The 26,889-nt window shown below is 33.9% G+C and overlaps 1 protein-coding gene and 1 pseudogene across 3 annotated transcripts in view; both read left to right on the forward strand.

Annotated features, from left to right (window-relative positions):
* The window catches only part of LOC148568025 (uncharacterized), a 49,712-nt pseudogene extending 38,512 nt beyond the window's left edge, over positions 1-11,200 (forward strand).
* A 5,315-nt stretch (positions 11,201-16,515) lies between these two features.
* The window catches only part of LOC107639378 (1-aminocyclopropane-1-carboxylate oxidase homolog 1), a 32,661-nt gene continuing 22,287 nt past the window's right edge, over positions 16,516-26,889 (forward strand). For 2 of the 3 annotated variants that reach the window (XR_015881028.1, XM_016342850.3), the window contains exons 1-2: positions 16,519-17,307; positions 18,816-19,137. Coding sequence is in view for 2 of the 3 variants with exons in the window: in XM_016342850.3 (XP_016198336.1) it covers positions 16,772-17,307; positions 18,816-19,137 (858 nt within the window). In the remaining variant the exon portion in view is untranslated. Of the gene's footprint in view, positions 17,308-18,815; positions 19,138-21,361; positions 21,764-26,889 lie in introns of those variants that run through there. The other variant, XM_016342851.3, reaches the window with a different exon arrangement.

Genomic DNA, 26,889 nt, shown 5'->3' on the forward strand with positions numbered 1-26,889 from the left:
GGCATTCTTCTGTTATTTGCCTTGACAGCTGCTGCTTTGTTTGCTTAAATTGTTCTTCAATATGTATATTAGCCATCCTTGTCTCTTGTAGTCTATCCTTGAATTCGGCTAACTGCTTTGTTAGAAAATCCAATTGCTGATTGAATTCAGCAGCTTGTTTTGCAGGACTGAGTTCAGCAGTTGCTGTTTTAACCTCTTCTTTCATGGAAGGGTCACTACTTAGATACAGATGCTGATTCCTGGCAATTGTATCAATGAGCTCTTGAGCCTCTTCAATTGTCTTTCTCATGTGGATAGATCCACCAGCTGAGTAATCTAGAGACATCTGAGCTCCTTCAGTAAGCCCATAATAGAAGATGTCTAACTGAACCCACTCTGAAAACATTTCAGAAGGGCATTTTTGTAGCATCTCTCTGTACCTCTCCCAGGCATCATAAAGAGATTCACTATCTCCTTGTTTGAAGCCTTGGATATCCAGCCTTATCTGTGTTATCCGTTTTGGGGGAAAGTATTGATTCAGGAATTTTTCTGTCAGCTGTTTCTATGTCCTTATGCTGGCTTTAGGTTGGTTATTTAACCACCTCTTAGCTTGATCTTTTACAGCAAACGGAAACAGTAATAGTCTATAGACATCCTGATCTATTTCTTTATCATGTACTGTGTCAGCAATCTGTAGAAACTATGCCAGAAACTCTGTAGGTTCTTCCTGTGGAAGACCGGAATACTGGCAACTTTGCTGCACCATGATAATGAGCTGAGGATTCAACTCAAAACTACTGACTCCAATGGAGGGTATGCAGATGCTACTCCTATATGAAGCAGTAGAGGGGTTAGAATATGACCCCAGAGTCCTCCTGGACTGTTCATTTCCGCTTAGGTCCATGATGGAGAAAGGGAGATGATGTAAAATAGAGAAAATATTTTATTTATTTATTTATTTATTTATTTATTTCAAAAATAAAATAAATTAATAAAATAAATAAAAATAGGTGAAGATTTTCGAAAAAATGAAGGGAGAGAAAGTGGTGAGGAAGTTTTGAAAAAGATATGATTTGGAAAAGATTTTAAATTTTGAAAAAAAATCTGAATTTTTAAAAATAATTTTCGAAAATTTGTTTTAAAATTAGAGAGAAAAGATATTTTTGAATTTAGTGAGGAAAGAGAAAAACAATAAAATAGCGCAAGATTTAAAATTTTTAGATCTAATGTTCCTTGTTTTCGGAAAATTTGGAGGGAAAACACCAAGGAACACCAAACTTAAAATTTTAAGATCGAGATACAAGGAAAACTCAAGAACACTTTGAAGACTCACAAGAACACAAGAACATGAAGAAGGAACACCAAACTTAAAATTTTCGAAAATCAAAGGGAAATCAACTAGAAAACACCAAACTTAAAGTTTGGCACAAAATTTAATAGAGAAAATATTATTTTTGAAAAAGATTTTAAAAAGAGTGTACCAAACTGCCACGGACTTAGACCAACGCTCTAGCCAATTGGGCAGTAAATGTAACACTTGTTTTGAAGAAGGATATTTTTAACTAAGAACAATAATAAGAGACTCTAAACCAAAAAGAAAAATTTTCCTAATCTAAGCAACAAAATAAACCGTCAGTTGTTCAAACACGAACAATCCCCAGCAACGGCGCCAAAAACTTGGTGCACGAATTGTGAATCACACTTTTCACAACTCGTACCACTAACCAGCAAGTGCACTGGGTCGTCCAAGTAATACCTTACGTGAGTAAGGGTTGAATCCCACGGAGATTGTTGGCTTGAAGCAATCTATGGTTATCTTGCAATTCTTAGTCAGGAAGTCAATTGTGTTTATCAGTTGAATTGCGAATAAACAAGAGAGCATGGGTTAAAGATTACTTGTTATGCAGTAATGGGGAATATGTTGGAGTTTTGGAGATGCTTTGTCTTCTGAATCTCTGCTTTCCTCTGATTCACGCACGCACGTCCTTCTATGGCAAGCTGTGTGTTGGGGTATCACCGTTGTCAATGGTTACATCCCCTCCTCTTGTGAAAATGGTCCAAATGCTCTGTCACAGCACGGCTAATCATCTGAGGTTCCCGATCATGATGGAATAGGATTCACCCTCCTTTTGCGTCTGTCACTACGCCCAGCACTCGCGAGTTTGAAGCTCGTCACAGTCATTCAATCCCTGAATCCTACTCGGAATACCACAGACAAGGTTTAGACTTTCCAGATTCTCATGAATGCCGCCATCAATCTAGCTTATACCACGGAGATTCTGATTAAGGAATCTAAGAGATATTCATTCAATCTGATGTAGAACGGCGGTGATTGTCAGACACACGTTCGTGGATTGAGAAAGGTGATGAGTGTCACTGATCATCACCTTCTCCATAGTTAGGCGCGAATGGATATCTTAGATAGGAACACGCATGTTTGAATAGAAAACAGAAATACTTGCATTAATTCATTGAGACACAGCAGAGCTCCTCACCCCCAACAATGGAGTTTAGAGACTCATGCCGTCAAAGAGTATAAAGTTCAGATCTAAAAATGTCATGAGATACAAAATAAGTCTCTAAAAGTTGTTTAAATACTAAACTAGTAGCCTAGGTTTACAAAAAAAATGAGTAAACTATGATGGGTGGTGCAGAGATCCACTTCTGGGGCCCACTTGGTGTGTGCTGGGGCTGAGACTTAAACAATTCACGTGCATAAGGCTGTTTTGGGCGTTCAACGCCAGGTTTGGATCCATTTCTGGCGTTGAGCTCCAACTTTTAATCCTTTTCTGGCGCTGGACGCCGGAATTGGGCAGAGAACTGGCATTGAACGCCAGTTTACATCGTCTATCCTTGAGCAAAGTATGGACTATTATATATTGCTGGAAAGCCCTGGATGTCTACTTTCCAACGCAATTGAAAGCGCGCCATTTTGAGTTCTGTAGCTCCAGAAAATCCACTTTGAGTGCAGTGAGGTCAGAATCCAACAGCATCAGCAGTCCTTTTTCAGCCTGAATCAGATTTTTGTTCAGCTCCCTCAATTTCAGCCAGAAAAATATCTGAAATTACAGAAAAGCACACAACTCATAGTAAAGTCCAGAAATATGAATTTTTCCTAAAAACTAATGGAAATAAACAAAAAACTAACTAGAATATACTAAAAACTCTATGAAATTAACCCTAAAAAGCGTATAAAATATCCGCTCATCACTTAAAAAGCTCCAAAAATGTCATTAGGTAAGCTTACAATCCAATTTCATAATTCCCAAAATCTCAATGAATAAACTAGGTGACATAAATAAAGATTGATCATAAACAAGCATCACCTAACAAAAAATGCATCGAATAGAAGTAATTGCCTAATAATTGATAATGAAAACAAATCACATGGTGGCCAAAACATGCAATTTAGAAATCCAAAAGCATTTTGAAGGCAATGTCATAAGTACTTGGTATGCACAAAATTAAGCATGAACAATTCAATACCAAGCAACAAAATATAACCTCAATAAAGAAATCCAACAATGAATGTTAACAACAACGATGCTAAAATAGCATCCTCTCAGTAATCAACAACAATAATCAGCAAACAAGATTAATAATCCAACACTTATCCACTAAAACAGAAAATTAAACTAACTAACTAACTAACTAAAGGAAATAATGGTGGATAGTGGTTGATAGTGGTGGATGGTGGTTGAAAGAAGGAAAGAAGAGAGGAGAAGAGAAAAGAAGAAAAGAAATGGAGAAGAGAGAAGAAAAGAAGAGTGCGTGAAACAGGGCAAGGATGTCACGCGTACGTGGAAGGTCACGCGTACGCGTGAGTAGCAGAAATGGGGGGTGATGCGTATGCGTAGGTCACGCATACGCGTGAGTGGCAGAAATGGGGGTGACGCGTACGCGTAGGTCACACGTACGCGTGAGAAGAAATTGTGCTAGACGCACAATGCCCACACACTACCTGCACAACTCACTGTTAGGACTGTGCGATGGCACAGTCTACTCACGATCCTGGCACGTTCAGTTTTTAACCAGAATAGGGGGTCACGCGTATGCGTGGGTCAGGCATACGCGTGATGAACCCTTTTTTATTTTTAAAGAAGCATAAAATAGAAATAGGACACTCCCACCCACTATTTATATGTCTAACACCAACCAAAATTCAAAAATAACAAAATCCTTATCTTATTGAAGAATTTTTCAAATACTCTACTATGCAATTCAAACAAAATTTCAATTCAAACAAAGAAGAAATTTAAAACAAATAACCTACAACTTAAGGCATAAATCTAACCAAACAAACTAACAACTAAGGCAATATATATAAAAGTGATATAAAAGGTAAGAAAGTACCTAACAGTGGTAACTCAATTCATTCATCAACTATATATACAAGAGAATGGAAAGAGATTACTATGGTGGGGTATTTCTCACCTAGCACTTTTATTTTAAGTCCTTAAGTTGGACATTTGGGAAGCTCTTTGTCATGGTGGCTTGTGCTTATACTCATCCTTGAACTTTCACCAATGCTTGGACTTCCAATAAGCTCCAACATTCCAAATAAATTGCATCAAGCTTTGATGGATTTTCACACAAGCTTTGAGCTCCCAAAATTGATCCACATGATGTATACCGGGATTCCAAATCTTGTTTCTCCACCCGTCCTCAAGTTGATCATCAATATTCCAACCGAGTGACTTAGGCTTGGAATCCTCACTCATGAACCCAAACAACTTCCTAGATCCTTCTAATTTAGCACTACACCATCCCTTGTAATTAGACTTTGAGCTTTCAACCATAATGAACCTACACTACAACATTTTGGATCTTTGGCCACGGTTTTTTTTGTCACGGTAAAAAGCCGTGACCATAGACCCTCTATGGTTACAGTTTTTTACCGTGACAAAAAAAAGCTATGGTCACGGTTTTTTAAAAAAATGTGGCCTAAAAGGGTCTATGACCACGGTTTTGGGAGGTGACCTGAAGGGGTCTATGGTCATAGTTTTTTATAGTGACCAAAAAGGGTCTATAGTAACAGTTTTGAGGGTGACCTAAAGGTGTCTATGGTCATGGTTTTGGGGTGACCTAAAAGAGTCTATGGTCACGGTTTTGGGGAGTGACCTAAAGGGATCTATGGTCACGGTTTTGGAAGTGACATAAAAGGGTGTATGGTCATGGTTTTGGGGGGTGACCCAAAGGGGTCTATGATCATGGTTTTGGAGGTGACCTCAAAGGATCTATGGTCACTATTTTTCGAAAGGATGACCTAAAAAGGTCTATAGTCAAGATTTTGGGAGTGACCTAAAATAGTCTATGGTCACGATTTTGAGGAGCAACCTAAAAGGGTCTATGGTCACGATTTTACGAAAAAGGGTGACCATAGAGTACCTATGGTCACGGTTTTAGGGGTGGCCTATGATCACAGTAATTTTTTTTTAAAAAACCCCTGCCCCCAAACGGTGCCCTTTTGAACCTAATTTCCCCCTCCCCCCCCCCCCAAAAAAAATTTTCCCAATTCCCCCTCCCCTAAATTTCCCTTCGTTCATTTATCCCTTTTTGTTTCATTTGATAAACTCTTATCAAAGAAAAAAAAGAAGAAAACCATCGAGCCCTTACCCGTTTCTTCTTAACATGACCCTCCTTCTTCCTAACCCTATTTTCCAAAACATCCATGGAGCCTAACCCTCTCTCCCAGCCATGCACTCTCCTCCCCTCCCGCACAGCGCCACCCTGACCAGCAACCGTCACTACTCACCAGACTCAGAAACACGTTTTCCTGTGCCAAAACTCCTTGTTTGACTGACGACGGTGACGACTGACGATGGACGAGTGATGACTGATGACTGATAGTGCTTCTCTGGTAAATATAATTGAACTGAACTGAGCATATTAAATGTACCAAGAAAGGTCTTATTCCAGTTTTGACATTTCTTTTTCCTCTTTTATTTTGGTGGTCCAGCATTGACGCTTTGCTGCTTGCGGATTACTAGTTTGACTAACTACTTCTCGGTGATGACTACCGCTTCTCTGCTCGGTCCGGTCATCTTCTTATCTGTTAGCTCCGCCACCTCTTCTATGCTCTCTTCTCCGGTTGTCTTCTTCCTCTCTTCTCATGTAAATAATTAATTATTATAATTAATTAATATTTTAATTAGGGAATAGGGATTTCGATTATAAGAACTTCTTACTAGGAGTGTGGGTCTTGATTTTGATTATTAAAACTTGTGATTAGGGATGTTATTTTTTATTATCAGAACTTCTAAATATTAGGGCTATTAATTATTGTTCTCTGTTGCATTTTTTCTGATTTGTTACTTGTTTTTTTTAATTTATTCATATTAGTAATTTAGTATTATTAGAACATTAGTAACTTATATATTATTTTAGCACCTCCTCGTGAGCTTCATTTGGTAGTCTTTTTACTTGATTTAGTTTGTTTAGCTATTTAGTACTGAAGTTATATTTCATATATCATTTTAGTCCTTGGCCAATATATGATTAGTCAACAGTCATAGAATATGTTTCATTGACTTAACAAAAAATTTACATATCCATTTGTATCAGGTTTATGAGACTTTAGAGCATCAATTGGTTGTGGCTGAAGCAACCCAAAGGTTGAGGCTACCTCTTAACTCCAAGGATGGAGAAGTCCATACTGAGGATATTAGAAAATTAAGTGTAATATCTCGAAGCTCCCTTGATAGTACCAACATCAGCACCACGAACAACTCAAGCACAAGTTGGATTAATTATGCTACTCCAAATAGTTCAGTTACTGGGATTAATTCTTCCATTGCTAATATGGATTCAGTGGAAGCTGCAGTTGGTAGTGTACCTAATTGTTTTCTTGGTATTACACCTACTTATTTGTTAATAGTGTCTACTTAGTGTTAGTGTATATATCACTGTATAAAATTGAGATTGAGACAAGTGTATTCATTCAATTATATTGATATGTTAGATGGTTACTTTAATCACAACTTATCTTAATTATTGATTATCATTTTTTATTTTTAGATTTATTTTGTGATTATCATCATTTTGGGAGGTGATTATGCTTTAAAAAAATAAATCTCATAAAACAAATCGGCTATGGTCACGGTAAAAACCGTCGCCATAGATAAGGCTATGGTCACAGTTTTAAGGTGAGGTGACCATAGATAAGTTATGGTCACAGTAAAAACCATGACTATAGATAAGACTATAGTCACGATTTTAAGGTGGGGTGACTATAGAGGCTATAGTCACGGTGAAAAACTGTGACCATAGATAAGGCTATGGTCACGGTTAGATAAGGCTATGATCACAGTTTTAAGGTGGGGTGACCATAAAAGCTATGGTCACGGTGAAAATCGTGACCATAGATAAGGCTATGGTCACGGATTTAAGTGGGGTGACCATAGAGGCTAACCGTGACCATAGATCAGGCTATGGTCACGGTTTTAAGGTGAGGTGACCATAGAGGCTATGGTCACAGTGAAAATCGTGACCATAAATAAAGCTATGATCACGGTTTTAAGTGGGGTGACCATAGAGGCTATGGTCACGGTAAAAACCGTGACCATAGATTAGGCTATGGTCACAGTTCTAATAAAGGGGTGACCATAGAGCAACCTATGGTCACAATTTTTATGCATGACCATAGATTAACCTATGGTCACGGTAAAAAAATGTGGCCTAAAGTGCCAGAATTTGAACACCACAACCGTGACGATAGAAACTGTGACCATAGGTCTATGGCTACGACAGAATAGGCCACGGTGAAAAATCGTGACCATAGACCTATGGTCACCCTTTTCACTAGCTATGGTCACGATGAAACCGTGACCATATACCTTTTTGTAGTGCTAGAATGGTGTTTCTACCCATTAACCATCTCCCTTTGGCTCTTAAAGCCACAAAGAGCTCTAAGTTGATCATCCGTCTCAAGCAAACCATATTCAAGTGGAATAAGAAAGTTTAGGAATAAGAGATTTACCCAATAATCTTGCAAGCTCCACTCCCTTGTGCTCTTCTTGATTTACCTCCACCTCTTGGCAACCTTCTTCCAATTCAATCTCTTCCTCATTGCTTGCCAAGGGACTTGGAGGTTTGCATATTCCTCTTTGACCTTTACTTCATGTCCAATGAAAGAGGATTCAACAAAATCATTGAGGTGATTAGCTAATGTAGATAGAAACTCATCAACAATTGAATCCATCTCTTGATCAACCTCTTTAATTTTAGAGGGCTCTATAACTTTAGATTCCCATGGACTTTCAACATCTCCTAAGTCTTCAACCACTTCTTCCTCTTCAACAATTACGGCTTCCTCCAATTGTTCCAATACAAAGTCCCATTCTTCATTTTCTACTGGAGTTTTTAATCTTTCTTTCATACTCCACTCTTCATTTGATTCTCCACATGTGACCATGGGAGTGCTTTGAGTATCTAAGCGTTGAGAGACTAAATTAGTTACTACCCCTTGGAGAATAGTATAAAGCTCCCTTTGCTCTTGGAGAATTGAAATGAGAGTTATCCATTGGTGTTTGGGGTGGATAGGAGGGTTCATTGTTTGGGAGAAATGGTTCATAATAGAAAGGTGGTTCCTTGGTAAGGGCATATAGATAGTGTATATGGAGGTGGTTCTTGGAAGTAATTGTGTTGAAATTGTTGTGGTTCTATGTATGGTTCATATGACTCATATGATTGAGGTATACAAGGTTGGCAATATGATGGAGATGGGTTATAGGAAGGTGTTTGGTGGTATGAAGCTTGTGAGTATGGTTGTTGAGGGTTATGTCGAGGACAGGGCCCATAGGCATATGGTGGTTGTGGTTGATAACCACAATGAGGTCCACCATAACCATTGGATTGGTATGTATCATGGAATGGTTCATGCTCATAGTACATTGGAGGGGGTTGTTACCATGGAGGTTGTCCATAAGCTTGAGGTTCCTCCTACCTTTGATTGTCCATCCTTGATGCATATCCTCATTGTAATTTCCATTTCCTACAACATAGTTAGAACCAAACTCATAGCCAAAGTGGTGATAATTCATGGTGACAAGAGAAAATAAAAATGAAAGCTAATAAGAAACAAAGAAAATAAACTTCTGCAACTAGCAAAAACTAGCAAACAAACCAAAAATCAAGCTATTCACAATATTAACATATATACAATAACCAATAACAAGCGCACATATACAATTTCCCGGCAACGGCGCCAAAAACTTGACGTAGGAGAATCGTTGGTTAGGAATTTTCACAAAAATAATCTCGTCGAAGTATAGATCCAAACTAACAATTAACTCTCAATCAAAGTTTAATTTGTTTGTCACAAGTGCAAACCAATAAAAACCAAGAGTATTTAAACCTCGGGTCGTCTCTCAAGGAATCGCAGGAAAGTGTGCATATTATTAGTTATGAGGTATTTTGGAGTGAGACAAGAAATGTAAATGGCAAGAAAATAAGCTAACAACTAAGAAAGGTCTTGCCAAGGAGTGAGAATTGAAATTCCTATTCTCATTATCATCCTCAATTATGATGGTAGTTGTCTTTTCTCTCACTTAGTTATCCTCTAACAATTGAAACAAAGTCAAGTGGGTAAAATTGAATCTAGTCCACAAGTCCTAATCAAAGATTAGCTTTAGTGGAATTCAAGCCAACTAGCAATTCTCAATCACCATCAACAAAAGAATTTGACAATTCAAGAGTTTCCAATTACTCATTCCAAATCAAGAGTACAAAATTCTACTTTAAAATCTAACCAAACATTTTATCAAATATTTGAAAGGCATAAAATGAAAGCATGGTAAAATAACAAGAAATATAAAATCTAACAGCTACCAATGCAAGAAAACAATAATAACAACTCAATTAAACAATAAGAAACATAAAACATAAATTCCATTAAAGGAAATTAAAATCAACAAGAGTGCATAAACATACACTACAAGAAAATGGAACATTTGTAACAAAAATTTTGTATCAAATTAAAAATTGTTACAAAAAACCCTTTTTTTGTATTAATAGTTGCTGATTGTTACAAAAAAAAGTATGTTTTGTAACAACATTACAAGTTGTTACAAAACATCCAGATATTTTGTAACAATACATTTTATTTTGTTACAAATGATGGTAGTTTTTGTAACGCGCCGGTGTTTTGTTACAAAATATTGTAATGTTTTGTAACAAAACATAGAGTAGTTGCAAAAATTCGTAGTATTTTGTAACAAAATAGTTTTTTTGTTTCAAAAAATCAAATGTTTTGTAACAAAATATTTTTTTGTCTGAAAAACTTAAATTAATTTGTAACAAAAAATTAATTTGTCACGAAATTTAATATTGTTTGTAACAAGTTTTATTTTGTGTCACAAAATATGTGTATAATTTATACATTTTTTTTTCAAAATGTTAAAAACTTTAAGAATTAAAAAAAATTGTCTTTATATTTTTTTAAAATAATTTTATTTTGTTTCAAAAATAAAATTTTTTTTTATATAATTCTTTTAAAATATATTGTATAGATTATTTTTTACATATTCATTAATTTTTAAATGATGTAAATATTAATTTATATTCCTTTAGAAAATTAGTACATAATTTATAATAATCAGAATTTTAAGATAACTTAAAACTAATTTGTAAAATTTAAATTTTTTTATTAATTTTTAAATATAAATAACAAAGAGTTAAAAATATTCCAAGAAAATGTAAAAAACTAAATGCAATGTTAAAAAAACCAAGGGCTAATAGCTAGTGAATGTAAAATGGTAAAAAAACCCTAAGGTTCCCCCATTCCCCCACCTCACTCGAAGCCTCACACTCAGTAACTCTCAACCCATGGCGCCGTCAACAAACCCTATCTGCGAGGGAAAAAGGAGCTGCTTGCGGGAGAAAGAGTAACCGGCGTAGCCCCTCGGAGACGTCTCCGGCTGCGTCGTGGTCCTCAAGTCGCTGGTCGAATCTGGTTCGTGGGTGCCACTCCTCACCTCCGTCTCTATCGGCGTGGCCGTCTTGGCTCCGCTGCCTTCCGCCTTCTCTGCCTCTGCGTCTAGCCTCTTCTGTTTCTGCTACCACCGTATCTGTGGTCGTCTTGGTGGGTGAGTCCTCTGCTGGATGTGCACTGTTCCTGCCGAAGCTCTGCTCGTGCCGAATCTCTGATCGTGCGGTCACATCTCCTCCCCGGTGGCCTGCGTCTTCGACGGTGGAACGGCCCCAACCCGTCGCTGAGAACTGAACTTGGATCTGCTTCTGTCATTCTTCAGTCTAGAGGTGATGATTTTTTCTAATATGTAGTTGTTATAAATTAATTTTGTGGACGTAATTCTTGCTGTTTTATTGTAGGTTTAGAAGAGAAAACTTGATGCTAATTATGTAAAAATAAATGATTTAATATGTTGTTCTGTTTGTTCTTTTTCCTTTCTTGAAGGTTGTATACTAAAGTTGGAAAATCTGAGTTACATAATAAAGCAGAAGAAACCTCTATTAGCACTAAAAAGTTTGTCTTCTAGCTTGATAGTGAAATGATGAATTTTTAAAAAAGGGTCTTCTTCTGGTGTTGTGTTGCAGTCTTCAATTTCTTCTGGTTCAGCCGTGTTTCATTGGTCTGTTGGCGGTCTGCTCTGCTCGTCTCCTCTGCTGAAGGTAAGTCCAGCTAAAAGTAGTATTGAACCTTGATTCTGCTGATGTTGTGACTGAAAATATTAGTTTTTATATCTGTTTGACTATATTAGTGTTATTAGCTTATGCTTTCTTTTTATTCTGTTCCAATATTTTTTTTATACTTTTGTGTTTGTGAATTGAGTAAAGTAGGTAACTATTTAATCCTTAGTAACATAGAGATATTGTTTAAATTCTGTTAATAATTTTGTGTATTTTACATTGCATTAATCTAGGATAGTTTATGCTGCTCTGCTCATCCGGCGTTGTCCTTTGCCTCTGCTGGTCTGATTCGATTGTCCTTCTTCTCCTGCTGGTCGGGTCTGGTCCTATTACGTTTCTGCTAAAGGTAACTTCAGTTTATTTGAGTATTGTTAAATATGCTGTTAGTTGATAATCTTAGCTGAAATATTGAACCTTGATTCTGCTGTTATTGTGGTTGAAAATATTGTTAGTTGATTATGCTGATGTTGTTGTGGTTGAAAGTATTGGTGTGTAACATGGTTGATTATTTGATTTTTAGGTTATTTGGAGAGTTGATATGTTTGTTCTATTTTTTGTTTCTGGGTTTTATTATTTTGATTCTATTGTTTGCACTTTTTTTGGTGATTTTGAAAGTGATAGCCGCTGTGATGCTATGTTATGTCATGCCCCGCTTTTTGTACAGGATTGTGAATATACGTTATCCATTTTTTGTATAGGAATGGTGATTGCCTTTAAAGTGGTTAAACTTTATGAATTACATCATATTTGCATTTGCTAAGTTCTTCAATCTTTATTCCACTTGTTTAACTTTTTTGAAAACTATAATATATTTTGAATCAAGTACCAACTTTTATTGATGTGCTTTCCTTTGTGTAATTATATATTAAACGATGTTGCTATTTTTTTATTTCATTTTTCTAATTTTATCTCTGTTAACTTTATTGTAGATTGCGTAACATAATGGCTACACGGAGATTGACAAGGGCTGCTGCATCTGGTTATACACCACGAGCACCTGCCACGGCCCCTGCAGCGCGTGCCCCTGCCCCCGCCCCAGCCCCGGCAGCCCCTGCAGCACCTGTCCCAGCCCCTGCAGCCCCTGTCCCAGCCCCGGCAGCCCCTGCAGCACCTATCCCAGCTCCTGCAGCATCTGTCCCAGCCCCGTTAGCCCCTGCAGCCCCGGCAGACCCTGCCCCAGCCCTGGCAGCCCATGCAGCCCCTGCCCCAGCCCCAGCAGCATCTGTCCCAGCCCCGGCAGACACTACTTCAGCACCACCCACTGCCCCTGTTGATAGGCGTATTGGTAAAAGGGGACCTTCGCGTGGGATTGCAACAAATAGGGTTATCAAAACAAAGACAAATGGGAAATTGGAATTGCCGATCTCTTTGGAGAACTTAGCTCCTAATGGCATCCATGCTGATCTGTTTGCATCTGAAGTGGGTATTGTTACAAGACAAAATGCTCCTTTGGATGTAGAGAAATGGAGAAATGGAGCCAAGTTGGAGATGATGTCAAGCAAAAAATATGCGACATCATTTTGGTAATAGATATTTATATTTTCTGTTATTCAGTTTATTATAGAAGTTATTTCTGCTAACTAACTTTGACAAATCATTTGTAGGAAAAGTTTGATATAGCTGATACGCAAGTAATGCGCAATATGATTTTAGCTAAGGCTAACATATGTTATCGAAGTTGGCGCTCAAGATTGCGTGAGCACTATGAGTTGTATCAAACTGATGAGGAGCGCCTTCAAAATCCACCAAACAATGTTCTACCGGAGACATGGGAGACTTTGGTGTCCTACTTTGGAAGTCCTTCTTTTCAGGTTTAAAATTTTCATTGTGACAACCATTGAGGTTTTTTTTATGTTGTTTTGCTATTTTAGGTCAATGCAAATTATTATAGCTGACCTCCTTTTGTCTTTTGTGAGTTTGGTCTTCTATAGGAAAAAAGTTTAAGAAACAAAGATAATAGAAAGCATCATGTTGTACCCCATATTGTTGGTCGAAGGACATTTCAAGTTGTTAGACGTGATCGGGTAAATAGTCTTAAAGTTTTAATTTGGTCTTCTATTTTTTGCTATGTCATGTTTGCACTTAACTACATGCTATATTTTACACTTCCAAAAAATTTGCAGCGCCATCCTAGAACCGGTGTCGAGCCTGACATTCAAGAATTATGGCAAATTACTCATCAAAAGAGTAATGGAGAATGGGTGAATGAAAAAGCTAAACAAATTGATGTAACATTCTTAAGCTTTTCCTCTTTTTGTTGCATGAAAGTTAAATATTATCTCCATTTTCAAATTACAAATTGGATTGTGTAGGATGACATTAGCACTATGCTTGATGACTCCTATGATTTGGAAAATCCTCTCACTCCAAATGAAGCTTTTCTAATTGTGAGAGGTGACAAAAGTGGTGCAAGTTATGGCATAAAGGCTTCAAAGTCTAAGTTAAGGATTCAAGCACAACTTCAAGAGGCAATGCAAGACCGTGAGGAGCTAACAAAGGAAATAGATGTACTCAAAGAAAAACTTGAAGAGCAACGAACACGCAAGAGGAAGAATTAGCTCAAATGAAAGCTCAATTGGAAGCTCAACAAGCTATTGTCAACTCTCTCATAGCGCGCTTTGACAATGAAACAAACTAGACCCTAAAGGTACTCCTAAAGTTGCTTATGTTTTTAATATATTTTTGTAGATGATTCCCATTTTATATTAGTATACTTTAATTTGTATATGGATCTCTTTATCATATTTTACTTGTGTCATGGTTGAAAAATGACAAATGTCCTATTGATTGCTTTGATAAATTTGGTTGGGTATGGTTGAGACATAAGTTGCATATTGGTTGTGTTTGTTGGAACCGTGAACGGTGGAAATATCCAATTTTTAGGGGAGGTTCTGCCGAATTTTTTATAAACAGTTTGGATAAAACTTAGTGGAAAAATTATAGATAGTGTTATATCTTGTTTCTAACTTTTTGGTTTCGGTTTTTCTTATTTACAGGAGTGCTGAAAGGGTGACCATATGCAACCTTGAGGGCTCAAGAATGTTTTGATGCATAGAGACACTAATCTATGTTAGAACTTTTATGTTTTGGTTGAACTTTTATGTTAGAACTTTTATGTTTTGGTTGAACTAATCCATGTACTCACTAGCTAATGTTATTTTGTTTCAAGACAATTTTAGTTAGAAGGATCTTGTTTGACTTATGTATGTTTTTGCATATTAAATAGATGTAAACTAGCTTATTAAAAGCGTTATTATATTAGTTAATTTAAAAACTAATTTACTAAATTATGCACATAATTTGTAATAAAAATAAAGTTGTTACAAAATAACTTATTCGCTTTCGTAAATGAAGAAAAAAAATGTTACCAAATCATGTTACATTTTGTAACAAATTTTTTTGATAGGAAAAAAATTTACTGTCACGAAAAATACCTTCAAGATCAAAATTTGTTACCAGTTTTGTAACGGCTTCTGGTTTTTTGTATCAGAAAAAATTGTTACAAAATATGGTATTGAATTGTAACAGTTCCATTTTTCGTTACAAAAACTTTTTGTAACGGGACTTACTGCAATGGACCCTTTTTTTGTTACAAAAAATTCTTGTGTCAAAATATCGACGTTTTGTAACAATATTTTTTGTTACAAATACGCCTTTTTCTTGTAGTGATAAAAGTGACCAAATACAAGAAATAATAAGTAAAACTAAGAAAGCAAGGATGTAGTAATAAGAAATTGCAATGAAAACTAAATCAAGACAGGAATTAAACCTAAACCTAAGAGAAATCTAACTCAATCTACCCTAATTCTAGAGAGAAGAGAGAGCTCATCTCTCTAGAATATGACCTAAAGCATGTTTCTAACTAGACCTAATTACTCTCCCCTTATTCGATCTTGAATTTGGCCTCAAATACTTCAGAAATGAGTTGGATTTGGGCCTGGTTGAGTTCAGAAATCGTCTCCAACGTGTTCCTTTAAGTTGTTCACGTGCTGCTTGTGACGCGTACGCATGGGTCACACGTACGCGGGATTGGGCAGATTACCAAAACCTCATTTTTTCATGAATTCTCTACTTTTACATGCTTTTTCTTCATTTCTTTGATCCAATCCTTGTCTCCTAAGCTTGAAATCACTTAACAAACATATCAAGATATCAAATGAAATTAAAGTGGATTAAATTTAGCAATTTAAGAATCTAAAAATCATGTTTTCACTCTTAAATACAATTTAAAAAGAATTTACAAAATCATGTTATTTTAGTGAATAAATATAAAAAAAATTGATAAAATTTATCAAATTCAAGACGAGTAAAAAATTATGATTTATCACACCTCTAAACCCAAATTTACCTTGGTTTCAGATATTACCTCATAATAATTTTTTTCTTAGATTCTTCGTAATATCTAGCACGTCGCGTAGACAATACAACACACGAACATAAAATTAATCAGGTAACAAGTACTTTGCTCTTCTAACTAATGATATCATTTCACGTCCAAATAAAGAATGAAAAATAAATTCTTACCGGAAGATCTTATCCCATTGACAGAACCCGAAGTCGTGCGAAGTTAATGGATTCCCAATAACAAGATCTGGATCCAGCTGGTTCAATTTTATAAAAAAAAATACACGTCATAGGTTTAGATAGTTTATCGTTTTATTCCTAGATTTGAAATAATGTAATCTTCCGAGAAATTTATCTTATATTTATCGTAATGCGTCTATTTTAATTCATCCCTCAAAGCTATTGACTAGCTGAGAAGTGAGGACCATACACTCGCACCCGATTTGGATTATTATAAAAGGATTATTATAAAAGTTTGACTTCGGGGAAACATCCATTTATATAACTAGCCAGAAAATATCACGTTTTTATTATGTCTCAGAAAGTCGTTCCTTTAGTTTCACATTCATATTCAAGTTTCGTTCATCGATGCCGGGAAAAAATTATCCATATTTTCCGCGTGTGAAAATTACCCCATTGGTTCCGTGATTTGATTTTGGTCTTCCCTCTTTTTTAATCAAATAATCCGCTATCTTCGTTGACAATTTGATTTACTCTTCTCTTTATTTTGCTTTCTTCTTCGAGAGAGTCAAGTAGTCACCAAAAGAAAAAAAAAGGCCTGTTTTGCTTGTTTCAGCTTGACATGGATTTGCAAATAACAAAGGAAACAGAGTCATCAGACACTAAAGATTCCACTTATGACAGAGAAGCTGAGATAAAAGAATTTGATGAATCAAAATCAGGAGTTAAAGGTCTGGTGGATTCCGGAGTGAAGAAAGTTCCACGCATGTTCCATTGCGGTGAACGACTATCGGTAGCCGGCGTCGAAAACTCGGCAAGCGACTCAAGATTAAGCGTTCCCATTATAGACCTCAGAGGACCGCACAAAGAAACAGTTACTGAAATTCAAAGCGCATGCCGCGAGTGGGGGTTCTTCCAGGTGATCAACCATGGGATTCCTGTCAGTGTTTTGGATGAGATGATTGATGGAATCCGTAGGTTTCATGAACAAGACACTGATATAAGGAAGCAATTTTACGGCAGAGATACTACGAAGAAAGTTATGTATTACTCCAATACAAGCCTCTACAGGGACAAATTTGCTAATTGGAGAGATACTGTTGGGTTCTCCATGGCTCCTGATATACCTAAAGCGGAAGAATTGCCTGCTGTATGCAGGTAATGACTATAATTGGGTGATATCGTCGTTTTCAGTTTTTGCTTTCATAGTTTATCTAGTTTTGATATAGTGACGGTTAACTATTCAAAATAAAAATTTCAAGTTACCAACACACTTAGATTTTAGCTGAGAATCTGAGATTATTTGTTAAGATGTTAGTGTTTGTTTGAATGTTATTAATTTTTTTTTTTTTTTGGTGATAAGTGTACAAATTTTTAATAATAAAAATTAAATATTAAAAAAATAAAAAATATTTTTTTTAAGAAGTTATAATTTATTTTTTTTAAATTTTAAAAAATATTTTATATATAATAAATAAATAAATAAATAAATATTTTTATATTATATTCAAACATAATTGATAAATAAAAAAAATTGTAAAAGATATTCAAATATAAAATTATTTTTATTTTTTTAAAAAATATTTTAAAAAAAAGATAATTCAAATTTTTTTTTCAAAAGTCAAACAAGTCTTAATATAGTAGAACTGAGAATTTATCAAATTAAACTGAAATAAAATGAAATGATTTAAAGTATAAATTCATCAAATCCTTTACTTTTGATAGAATTTGATTTGTTAAAAATTTAAAAAGTTATTTTTACCCCTTACGTATTATTACTATAAAAGAGAAGATTTAAAAAAGAGAATGAGTGGAGGACTGGAGCTGGTCTAGCAAAAGTCTAACGTACTGTAATTTGTGGTAATAAAAAACTATGTAATAAAAAGGATAACAATAAAAATTAAGTTATTATATCTAGTTTTAAATTAAATTAATTTAAATCTTATATAATTAATTTTAAATAAAATAATTGGTTTCCAATATAATTTATTTTAAATTAAATTCTAAAGATACTTTATTCCGAATACGCTCTATAGGTTTTACTACATTTATTAAAAAAAACTTCAAAAATTTTTATTTAAGATATTTATTACCGAAACTCATATTTATTGTATTAAAAGTAACAAAAATTTTATTCGGAGAAACTTTAATTGATGTTTATTAGAAGTACGATTTTACATATATTAATCACCGGGCATAACGTATAGGTTACTGGTATATACAAAGAATTCTTGTGTAACATATTATACTAAGCAAGCAACAAGAACTACCTTTATTCCCTCTATCAAAAAATAATTCTCTTCTTTGGAATACATCTGAATATAAAAAGGACAGCTATTTGTAGACAGGCATAAAAATTATTGTGAAATGATTGCACGGAAAGATTTCAATAATTAAAAGAATAAAATACAAGATCAGAACAAACTATTCTCACAAAATTAAAAAAAGGATAAAGTCTGGTTTTTCATTTAATATTTAAAGATAAAATTGATATAAATTAAAATTAAGAATATTTATAAATTTTTTCAAAAATATTAGAGGCAAAAGGTAGATTTAATCTTAAAAGAATCGTACACAATGCTATTCATGACTGTGATATTTAATAATAATTACTTTTTTTATACTAAACAAATTATTAAAAAGTTGTTAAATTTGAGGTCTTGCAGAGACATTTTGTTGGAATATTCAAAGAGAATAAAAGCATTGGGGTCTACAATTTTTGAGTTATTGTCGGAGGCTCTTGGCCTTAAGCAAACTTACCTGAAAGAATTGGGTTGCTCTAAGGGAATTTTTATTCAAGGTCATTACTATCCAGCATGCCCCGAACCTGAACTTACTTTGGGCACTACTAAGCACACGGATGCTTCCTTCCTCACTATACTCCTTCAAGACCAACTTGGAGGCCTTCAAGTTCTTCATGAGAATCAATGGTTGAATGTTCCTCCTGTGCATGGAGCTCTTGTTATAAACGTAGGAGATTTCCTGCAAGTGAGTATTTTCGCATTATCATCATCATCTATTGTCATTATTACTATTACTAATTATTATTGTTATTGTGATTGTTATTTTAGCTGTGATTTCAAGTGACTGTTGTTTTGTTATTTTAATAACTAAATAAACCAATTACAAAATATGTAAGAGTAGAAACAAGTTAGGCTAGATTCAGGCTTCATTCTTGATATGTCAAGTATGCAATAAAATTTGTTGGTTTGCAACTTACTAGAGATTATTTATTAAGTACTAAATTTGGTTTGTTGACAAAACTGACCTAGCTAAAAATCTATTAAAAGGTCTGATGATTTAACGAAAAATTAAAAAATATATATAAAATAAATAAATAATCAATTAAAATAAAAATATTAAATATATTTTAAAAACTGTATATGTAATTAAAAAAACAAATAGTCTAATGGATAAAAGTCTTTAAATAAAATAAATTATATAAGTTTAAATTCTTACTATTATATTTTTTAATATAAAATTGTAAGAAAATTATGTATGATATATTTTAACAGGTCTAAACTAATCTGACAGGTTAAATAAGTTATTTCATAAGTCTGAGCATGACCTATTAAAATATTTAGATTTTTAAAATAGGATGAGTCTAGAGTTATTTTTTTTAAGTTAGGTCAGTCCAGATAAAACACAATTCAGTCTATAAACCATTAGCAGGGCACCTGGCCTTCTTTAAGCCCTACAACTATGGTCGATCATCACATGACTTTGCATGACCATGTGACAGCCTAAACTGTACTATTTTAGTTCAAAAAGGTATATTGCATAATCAATAGTGAATACAAAATTCTAAATCTTAGTTGTATATTAAATTTTAACTTTTAAACTTTGAATTCTAGTCGTATAAAAATAATATGTTAAACTAAAATATTAATTAATATTAATAAAAGGTGTTTGACTAGTCATTTTTCTAATTTAAATATGAAGGATGTTAGAGAGACAATAGAATATATTGTTTTTAACAAATAATTTGTCAACAATATTTAAAATTATAAGTTAAAAATATGTTATTAGATTGTTAGACTAATAATTATAATAATAGTTAATAATTAAAAATAATAAATTATACTAATTCTTGACCTTTTCTCTTTAAATATTACATAAATTGTAATGTAAACATACACAAAGACTTGTTTATAAATCATGCATATCGATCATTTATATAAAGTTCCAATTGAGTCAAAAGAATTTATTACAGTCGATGATGGAGTTGTCAAAAATACAAATTTGCTTCTGTCTTCTTTAAATAATTCTACTCTAATTTTTTAAATGTTTTAGAAAGCATCTAATAAAAAAAAATTGCTTATCATATTAATATGAATTTACTTAACTTATGCCTTAAGAGCATATGTTAAGAATATAATGATAAAAAAATTTAAAGTTTTTAATGTATTCAATACATTAAAAATGTTAAAAAAGTTTATTTTTTTTTAATAATTTTAGTCAAATATTTATTTTTATAGTGTTTTTAAAATGTATCATTAGGACATAAATTAACAAATTCCATATAATAATAGTTTACAAATAGTTAAAGTACAATACCCAAGTTTTAAAACCTTAAAAAGATATGTCAATCCCACACTTTTTGAAATTGTGGTCATCTGTGAAACTAAAAACTAATTTCGTATAATGAAAAGAAAATTGAGAAGCTATAAATTTGTGAATTAGAAGATTGATAACTTTATTGGAACAGCGGGAGAAACATTTCTAGCCTGGAAAAAAGACCTTAGTCTCGAAGTTATTGCAGCTGAAAATTATTATATGGCTAAAGATAAAAGACATATCTAATAACTCTTTATGGAGATTGATGAGTGTTCACTTAAGCTATTCAGGTAATGAAAAGGCTTAAACAATTCGAAGTGATTTCATCAATTATTCAATAACTATCCGAAAATGTCATTGTTTTTGGAGACTTTAATGCCATTGTGAATCAACAAGAGAAGATAGTAGGAGGACTTAAATCATGGGTTGTGATGTCTGATTTTACTATTTTTATTGATGAAAATAGATTAATGAACTTTGGTATGGTAGGGAGACTATTCACATAGTCAAATAAAAGAAAGGGTTCGAAACATATTGCTAAGAGATTGGACAGAATGCTCACTTTATGGGGCTAGTTGAATATCTATCCTACTATTTCAGTGATTAGATTTTTAGAAAATAAGTCTGATCATGTGTCACTCCTCTTGGATACTAGTCCTCAAATGGAGATGTCCAAGAGAAGATTCAAATTCCAAAAGCATTGGTGTAGAATGAAAGAAATAAAGAATATTATCACTGCTCTCCAGGGTTCAAGGTTTGAAGGTTCAACAATGTTTACTCTTGCGTAGAAAATGAAGATGTGTCATCATCAATTAGTTCTTTGGCAATAGTCATCTAAATTCAATTCTAAAAAGGAGATTGAGAACCTCCTTAATAGGATTGAGGCAGCAAAATTTATTATTTTTAGCAAATAATTTGTCACCAATATTTAACTTTACGGGCTAAAAGTATGTTATTAGATTGTTAGACTAAAAAAATTGTAATAATAACTAAAAGTACTGATTAAAAATAATAAATTATGCTAATCTTTGAGATTTTTTCCTTAAATATCACACAAATTATAATGTAAGCATACACAGAGACTTGTTTATAAGTTATGCATATCATTGATAATTTGTGTGAAGTTCGAATTGAGTCAAAAGAATTTATTATACGTCGATGGAGTTGTCAAAAACACAAAATTGCTTCTCTCTTCTTTAAATAACTCTACTCTAGTTTTGTAAATGTTTTAGAAAACATCTAATACGAAAACAAAATATAAATTACGTATTATATTAATATGAATTTACTTAACTTATGCCTTAAGAGCATATGTTAAGAATATAATAATAAAAAAACTTTGAAGTTTGCAATGTATTCTATATATTAAAAATGTAAATAAAGTTAATTTTTTAATAACTTTTCGTCAAATATTTTTTTTTATAGTACTTTTAAAATGTATTCTTAGGACATAAATTAGCAAATTCTATATAATAATAGTTTACAAATAGTTAAAATACAATACCCAAGTTTAAAAACTTTAAAGAGATATGTCAATCTTATTCTCCTGAAATTGTGTTCATCTGTGAAACTAAAAACTAATCTCGCATAGTGAAAAGAAAATTGAGAAGCTGTAAATTTGTGAATTGGAAGATTAATAACCTGATTGGGACAGCGGGAGAAATGCTTCTAGCCTGAAAGAAGACCTTAATCTCGAAGTTATTGCAGCTGAAAATTATTATATCGCTATAAAGGTAAACGACGCATCTAGTAACTCTTTATAGGGATTGATGGTATTTATTTAAGCTGTTCGGATAATGAAAGGCTTAAACAATTCGAAGAGATTTCAGGAATTATTTAACATCTACCCAAAAATGTCATTATTTTCAGAGACTTTAATGCCATTGTGAATCAACAAGAAAAGATGGGAGGAGAACTTAAATCATGGGCTGTGATGTCTGATTTTACTAATTTTATTGATGAAAATGGATTAATGGACTTCGGCATGGTAGGTAGACCATTCATATGGTCATATAAAAGAAGGGGCGGGTTCAAAGCATATTGACGAGAGATTGGATAGAATGCTCGCTTTAGAGGGATAGTTGAATATCTATCCTACTACTTCATTGATTAAATTTTTGGAAAATGAGTCTGAGCATGTGCCAATCCTCTTGGATACTAGTCCTCAAATAGAGAAGTCCACGAAAAAATTCAAGTTCCAAAAGCATTTGTGTAAAATAGAGGAAATAAGGAATATTATCACTGCTTCCTGGGGTTCAAGGTTTGAGGGTTCAACAATGTTTATTCTTTCATAGAAAATGAAGATGGGTCATCATCAATTAGTTCTTTGGCAATAGTCATCCAAATTCAATTCTAAAAATGAGATTGAGAACCTCCTCAATAGGATTGAGGCTCTCAAAGAATCAGGCATTAATGGCAGAGACCAACTAAATGAGTCGGAAAAGGAACTTAAAGTAGCTTATTCCAGAGAAGAGAGCTATTGAAAAGACAAATCAAGAGTAAAAAGGTTAAAGGAGGGTGACAAAAACATTAAATTCTTCCATCAACCCTACCAATTACGGACTTGGAAAAATAAAATCTGAAAATTGAAAAAGAATTATGGAAGTTATACCACCACTCATGGCGAGATTGCTATGGTTGTTAAGGACACTACAAGAAAACGTTGAGTACTGTCAGATTTACCGGCAGAATAATGAAAATAATCCGCCGGTAAATTGATTACCATCGAATTTTGCATTAGATTGTATTTGATGGTATAAACCTCTCCGGTAAATGTTTATCGGCGGATTATTTTTTCGGCGGTAACTTCCGGCGAAATTACTAGCAGAATACGAGGTTTAAGTAACGGCCATCTGATGCCGATGACCATCAAAATTTTTTCGACGGTAGATGTGGCTCCAAACGTTGAAACTTTGTGCTTGATTACTATTGGATTTATCCCTCGAAAAATCCAATGGTAGCTCTAATTTTTTTTATTTTTTTAAGAAAACCTTGAAACATCGTTATCGTCAAAAATTTCTGATGGTGAATCTGACTGAAACGACAATTTTTTTGTAATTTTATTTTTCAATCTATAATGGATCCTAAAAATTAATAATTTATAGTCAATTCCTGGTAATAAAAGTATAAATTAGTAATTTATCTGAAAAAAGTGATTTATACATGGTCTAAAAGATCAAACATACAGTATAAAAATATGAATGAAATAAAGAAATACATAAGATAGAACTAAGGCTAGCGCTAGCATGCGTTGTAATTATATGATCTGACTAAAATAAGGTTTAAGTATAGAACAAGCTAGTTAAACTATATTTAGGATAACCTTATTTAGATTCATCATCTTCTTCCTCTGGCTCATCATCCTCCTTTTCTGAGGTAATTTTCCAATCATCGAACTCATCTTTTTCTTCTTTGTCTCCATCGACCCCCTCTTCTTCTTAAAGATCATCGTCCTCTAGTGGTAGTGTGTCGTCATCTACCTGGCCAATGATGTCATCATCCATAACAGCCGACCTAAGGGTGATCGGACCACCGATGTAAACCACCATTTTTGAAGGAGTTAGGTCATAAACATGGTAAGGTTGTTGACCCTCTACCCCATCATACTCGATGCGACCTCTTGGCTTAGTTTTAACCACAATATCCCAACTAGACCTGCATGATCCCGGATAAAGCAAATAGTATACCTGTCGTGCATTTTGAGGTAGAATAATAGTGCTTATATTTTCTGGTTACATTTACTTCAGTGATATTGTAGTCCTTATGCGTTCGTGTTTTCCATCGTGAACTTTGATCATACCATTCACATTTAAATACGCACACCTTGTACGCAGTGCAACAAAAAAACTCTAATTAAATTATATTGTGTAACACACCATACCAATAAGCATGACCAATGCCTGGATCCCACAAACCCAGACTCCTGTATTATCTATTTTCTCTCCCACCGATTGTAAAGAATGCAACTGATATCCATTAACACTGTATATTAGGTAGCTTGTGCCCTTATTCATTGGGTTTCAACTAAGTGTAACTAGTTTCTAATCTGTTGTGTCAGATAGAGAGACACTAATGTATTCTCAGAACCAATGCGAAAAATTGTTCATTGATGTATCAAGATTTGTTTTCTAGAATAACCTATGATACAATATGATAAATAACAAAGTTTCAGTGTACTGAAGTTTTGGTTAGATGAGGAAGTTATTATCTTACTAATTGTAATATTTACGAAGACTTAAAAAACTCACCTTAGATAGGGTGAATTCTGGTCACAGTTAAGCAACACATGCAGATGCATGATACAAGAATTTATACCGGTTCGAAATTTCACAAAATATTTCCGTTGTTAGTATAGTCCAAACCGATAGTCAATTCTCAAATCAAATTTAGATAGTGGTTTTGTCACGAGTACAAACCCCAATAAAAATTAACCAAAGTATTTAGACTCCGGGTCCTCTCACAAGTAATTGTAATGAAGTGGTCAATTATTGGCTATAAAAGAACAAGGGGTTTGATTGGTAAAAGGGGTAAGAATTTAAATGGGCAAGAAAAGTAAGTCAAACAAGCAATTAAAGAGAGCAATTAATAAAGAGAGAGACATTCATGACAAGGGTTAAGATCATAGGCTTTCCATCCTAGTCACTAATAACGATGATTAACAAGAATTTATCCTATTTCGTCATCTCCAACGTTGAAAGAAGGTGTAAGTTATCTTCCATGAGAGAAAGTCAAACAAGACTAGCTAATCTCAATCCAAATGTCCTAATCAACTCACTAAGTGAATTAGCAAAAGATTTGAGTTAATGGAAATAATACTAGCTAACAACTCTAGATCACCGACATGAGTCGGGTATTCATGACTCAAGATTACCTAATTACTCTTTCCAAGCCAAGAATGCTCAAAATCTACTCTAACATCCAACCAAGCATTTTGTCAAACACTTGGAAGGTATAAAAGGAAAGCATAATAAATGTGCAAGAATAATAAATCTACCAACTACCAATTGCAAGAAAACTAAATTCACAACTCAAATCAACAATAAAAGAACATCAAACATCCAATTGCATTAAAGTAGATTCAAATCCAACATGAACATTCCTAAACATAAAAGATGGTATAGAAAGAAAATTAACATCACAACTAAGAGAATGAAAGTGTAGAAGCAAGAAATTGTAAAGGAAACAAGATGAAAACATGAAATTGAACCTAGATCTAAGAGAGATTAACCTAACCTAACCTAATTCTAGAGAGAAGAGGGAGCTTCTCTCTCTATAAACTACACTACATGATGCTAAGCTACCAACAATTGCTCCCCCTTTGCTCAATCTTCAATTCTACATCAAATACCCTCAGAAACGAGCTGGATTTGGGCCTAGGCAGCTCAAAAATTGCCCCCAGTGATTTCACTTTATGTGGGTCACGTGCCGAACGTAACGCGTGCGCGTGCTTGACGCGTGCACGTCGCTGGCAAAAGCTCTACTCATGCGTACGCGTGCGCGTGGCTTGCAAATCCTCAAGTGAACTTTGAACTTTGAGGGCATTTTTGTGCCCCCAGTGATTTCACTTTTTCACACATTCATGCATTCTATTTTTGGTTACCACTCATATGCATTGATTTTTATTGAACTTTGAACTTTAGGGCATTTTTGTCCCCTTTTTATTGCTTTTCTTTCTTTTCTTTTTCTTTTTCTTTTTTTTATATATTTTTTCCTCAATAAACAAAAGTACCAATACATATGGTATTACATTTGATTAACACATGAGTATGTACCCAATTTCCATGATTTTCAACAATGATACAAAAATACACTTTTATCTCTATCCAATGTTCCCAACTCTCCCAAAATTAAATAATGAACACTCTCACTAGTCTAAGCTAATCAAAGATCCACACAAAAGACATTTATTATTTTTCATTTAGGTTTGTGATGTGCTACGATTAAGAACAAATGGGTTAAGCATAGGCTCAAAATTGGCTAACAATGGAAGATGAAAGGTAGGCTATTTGGGTAAGTGAGCTATTTGAAACAATGGCCTCAATCATATAAGTGCGTGTATACACAAAATAATGGAAATAAAGAATCAAACAAATTAAGGATTACAATCATAGAAAGAGAATAATGCACACAAGAATGAAAGTAAGTGGTTATATGATGTAATCACACAATTAGGCTCAAGTCTCA

This window comes from Arachis ipaensis, chromosome B4 (assembly GCF_059453495.1).
Source record: "Arachis ipaensis isolate K30076 ecotype BB chromosome B4, ASM5945349v1, whole genome shotgun sequence".
Classification (NCBI taxonomy): domain Eukaryota; kingdom Viridiplantae; phylum Streptophyta; class Magnoliopsida; order Fabales; family Fabaceae; genus Arachis; species Arachis ipaensis.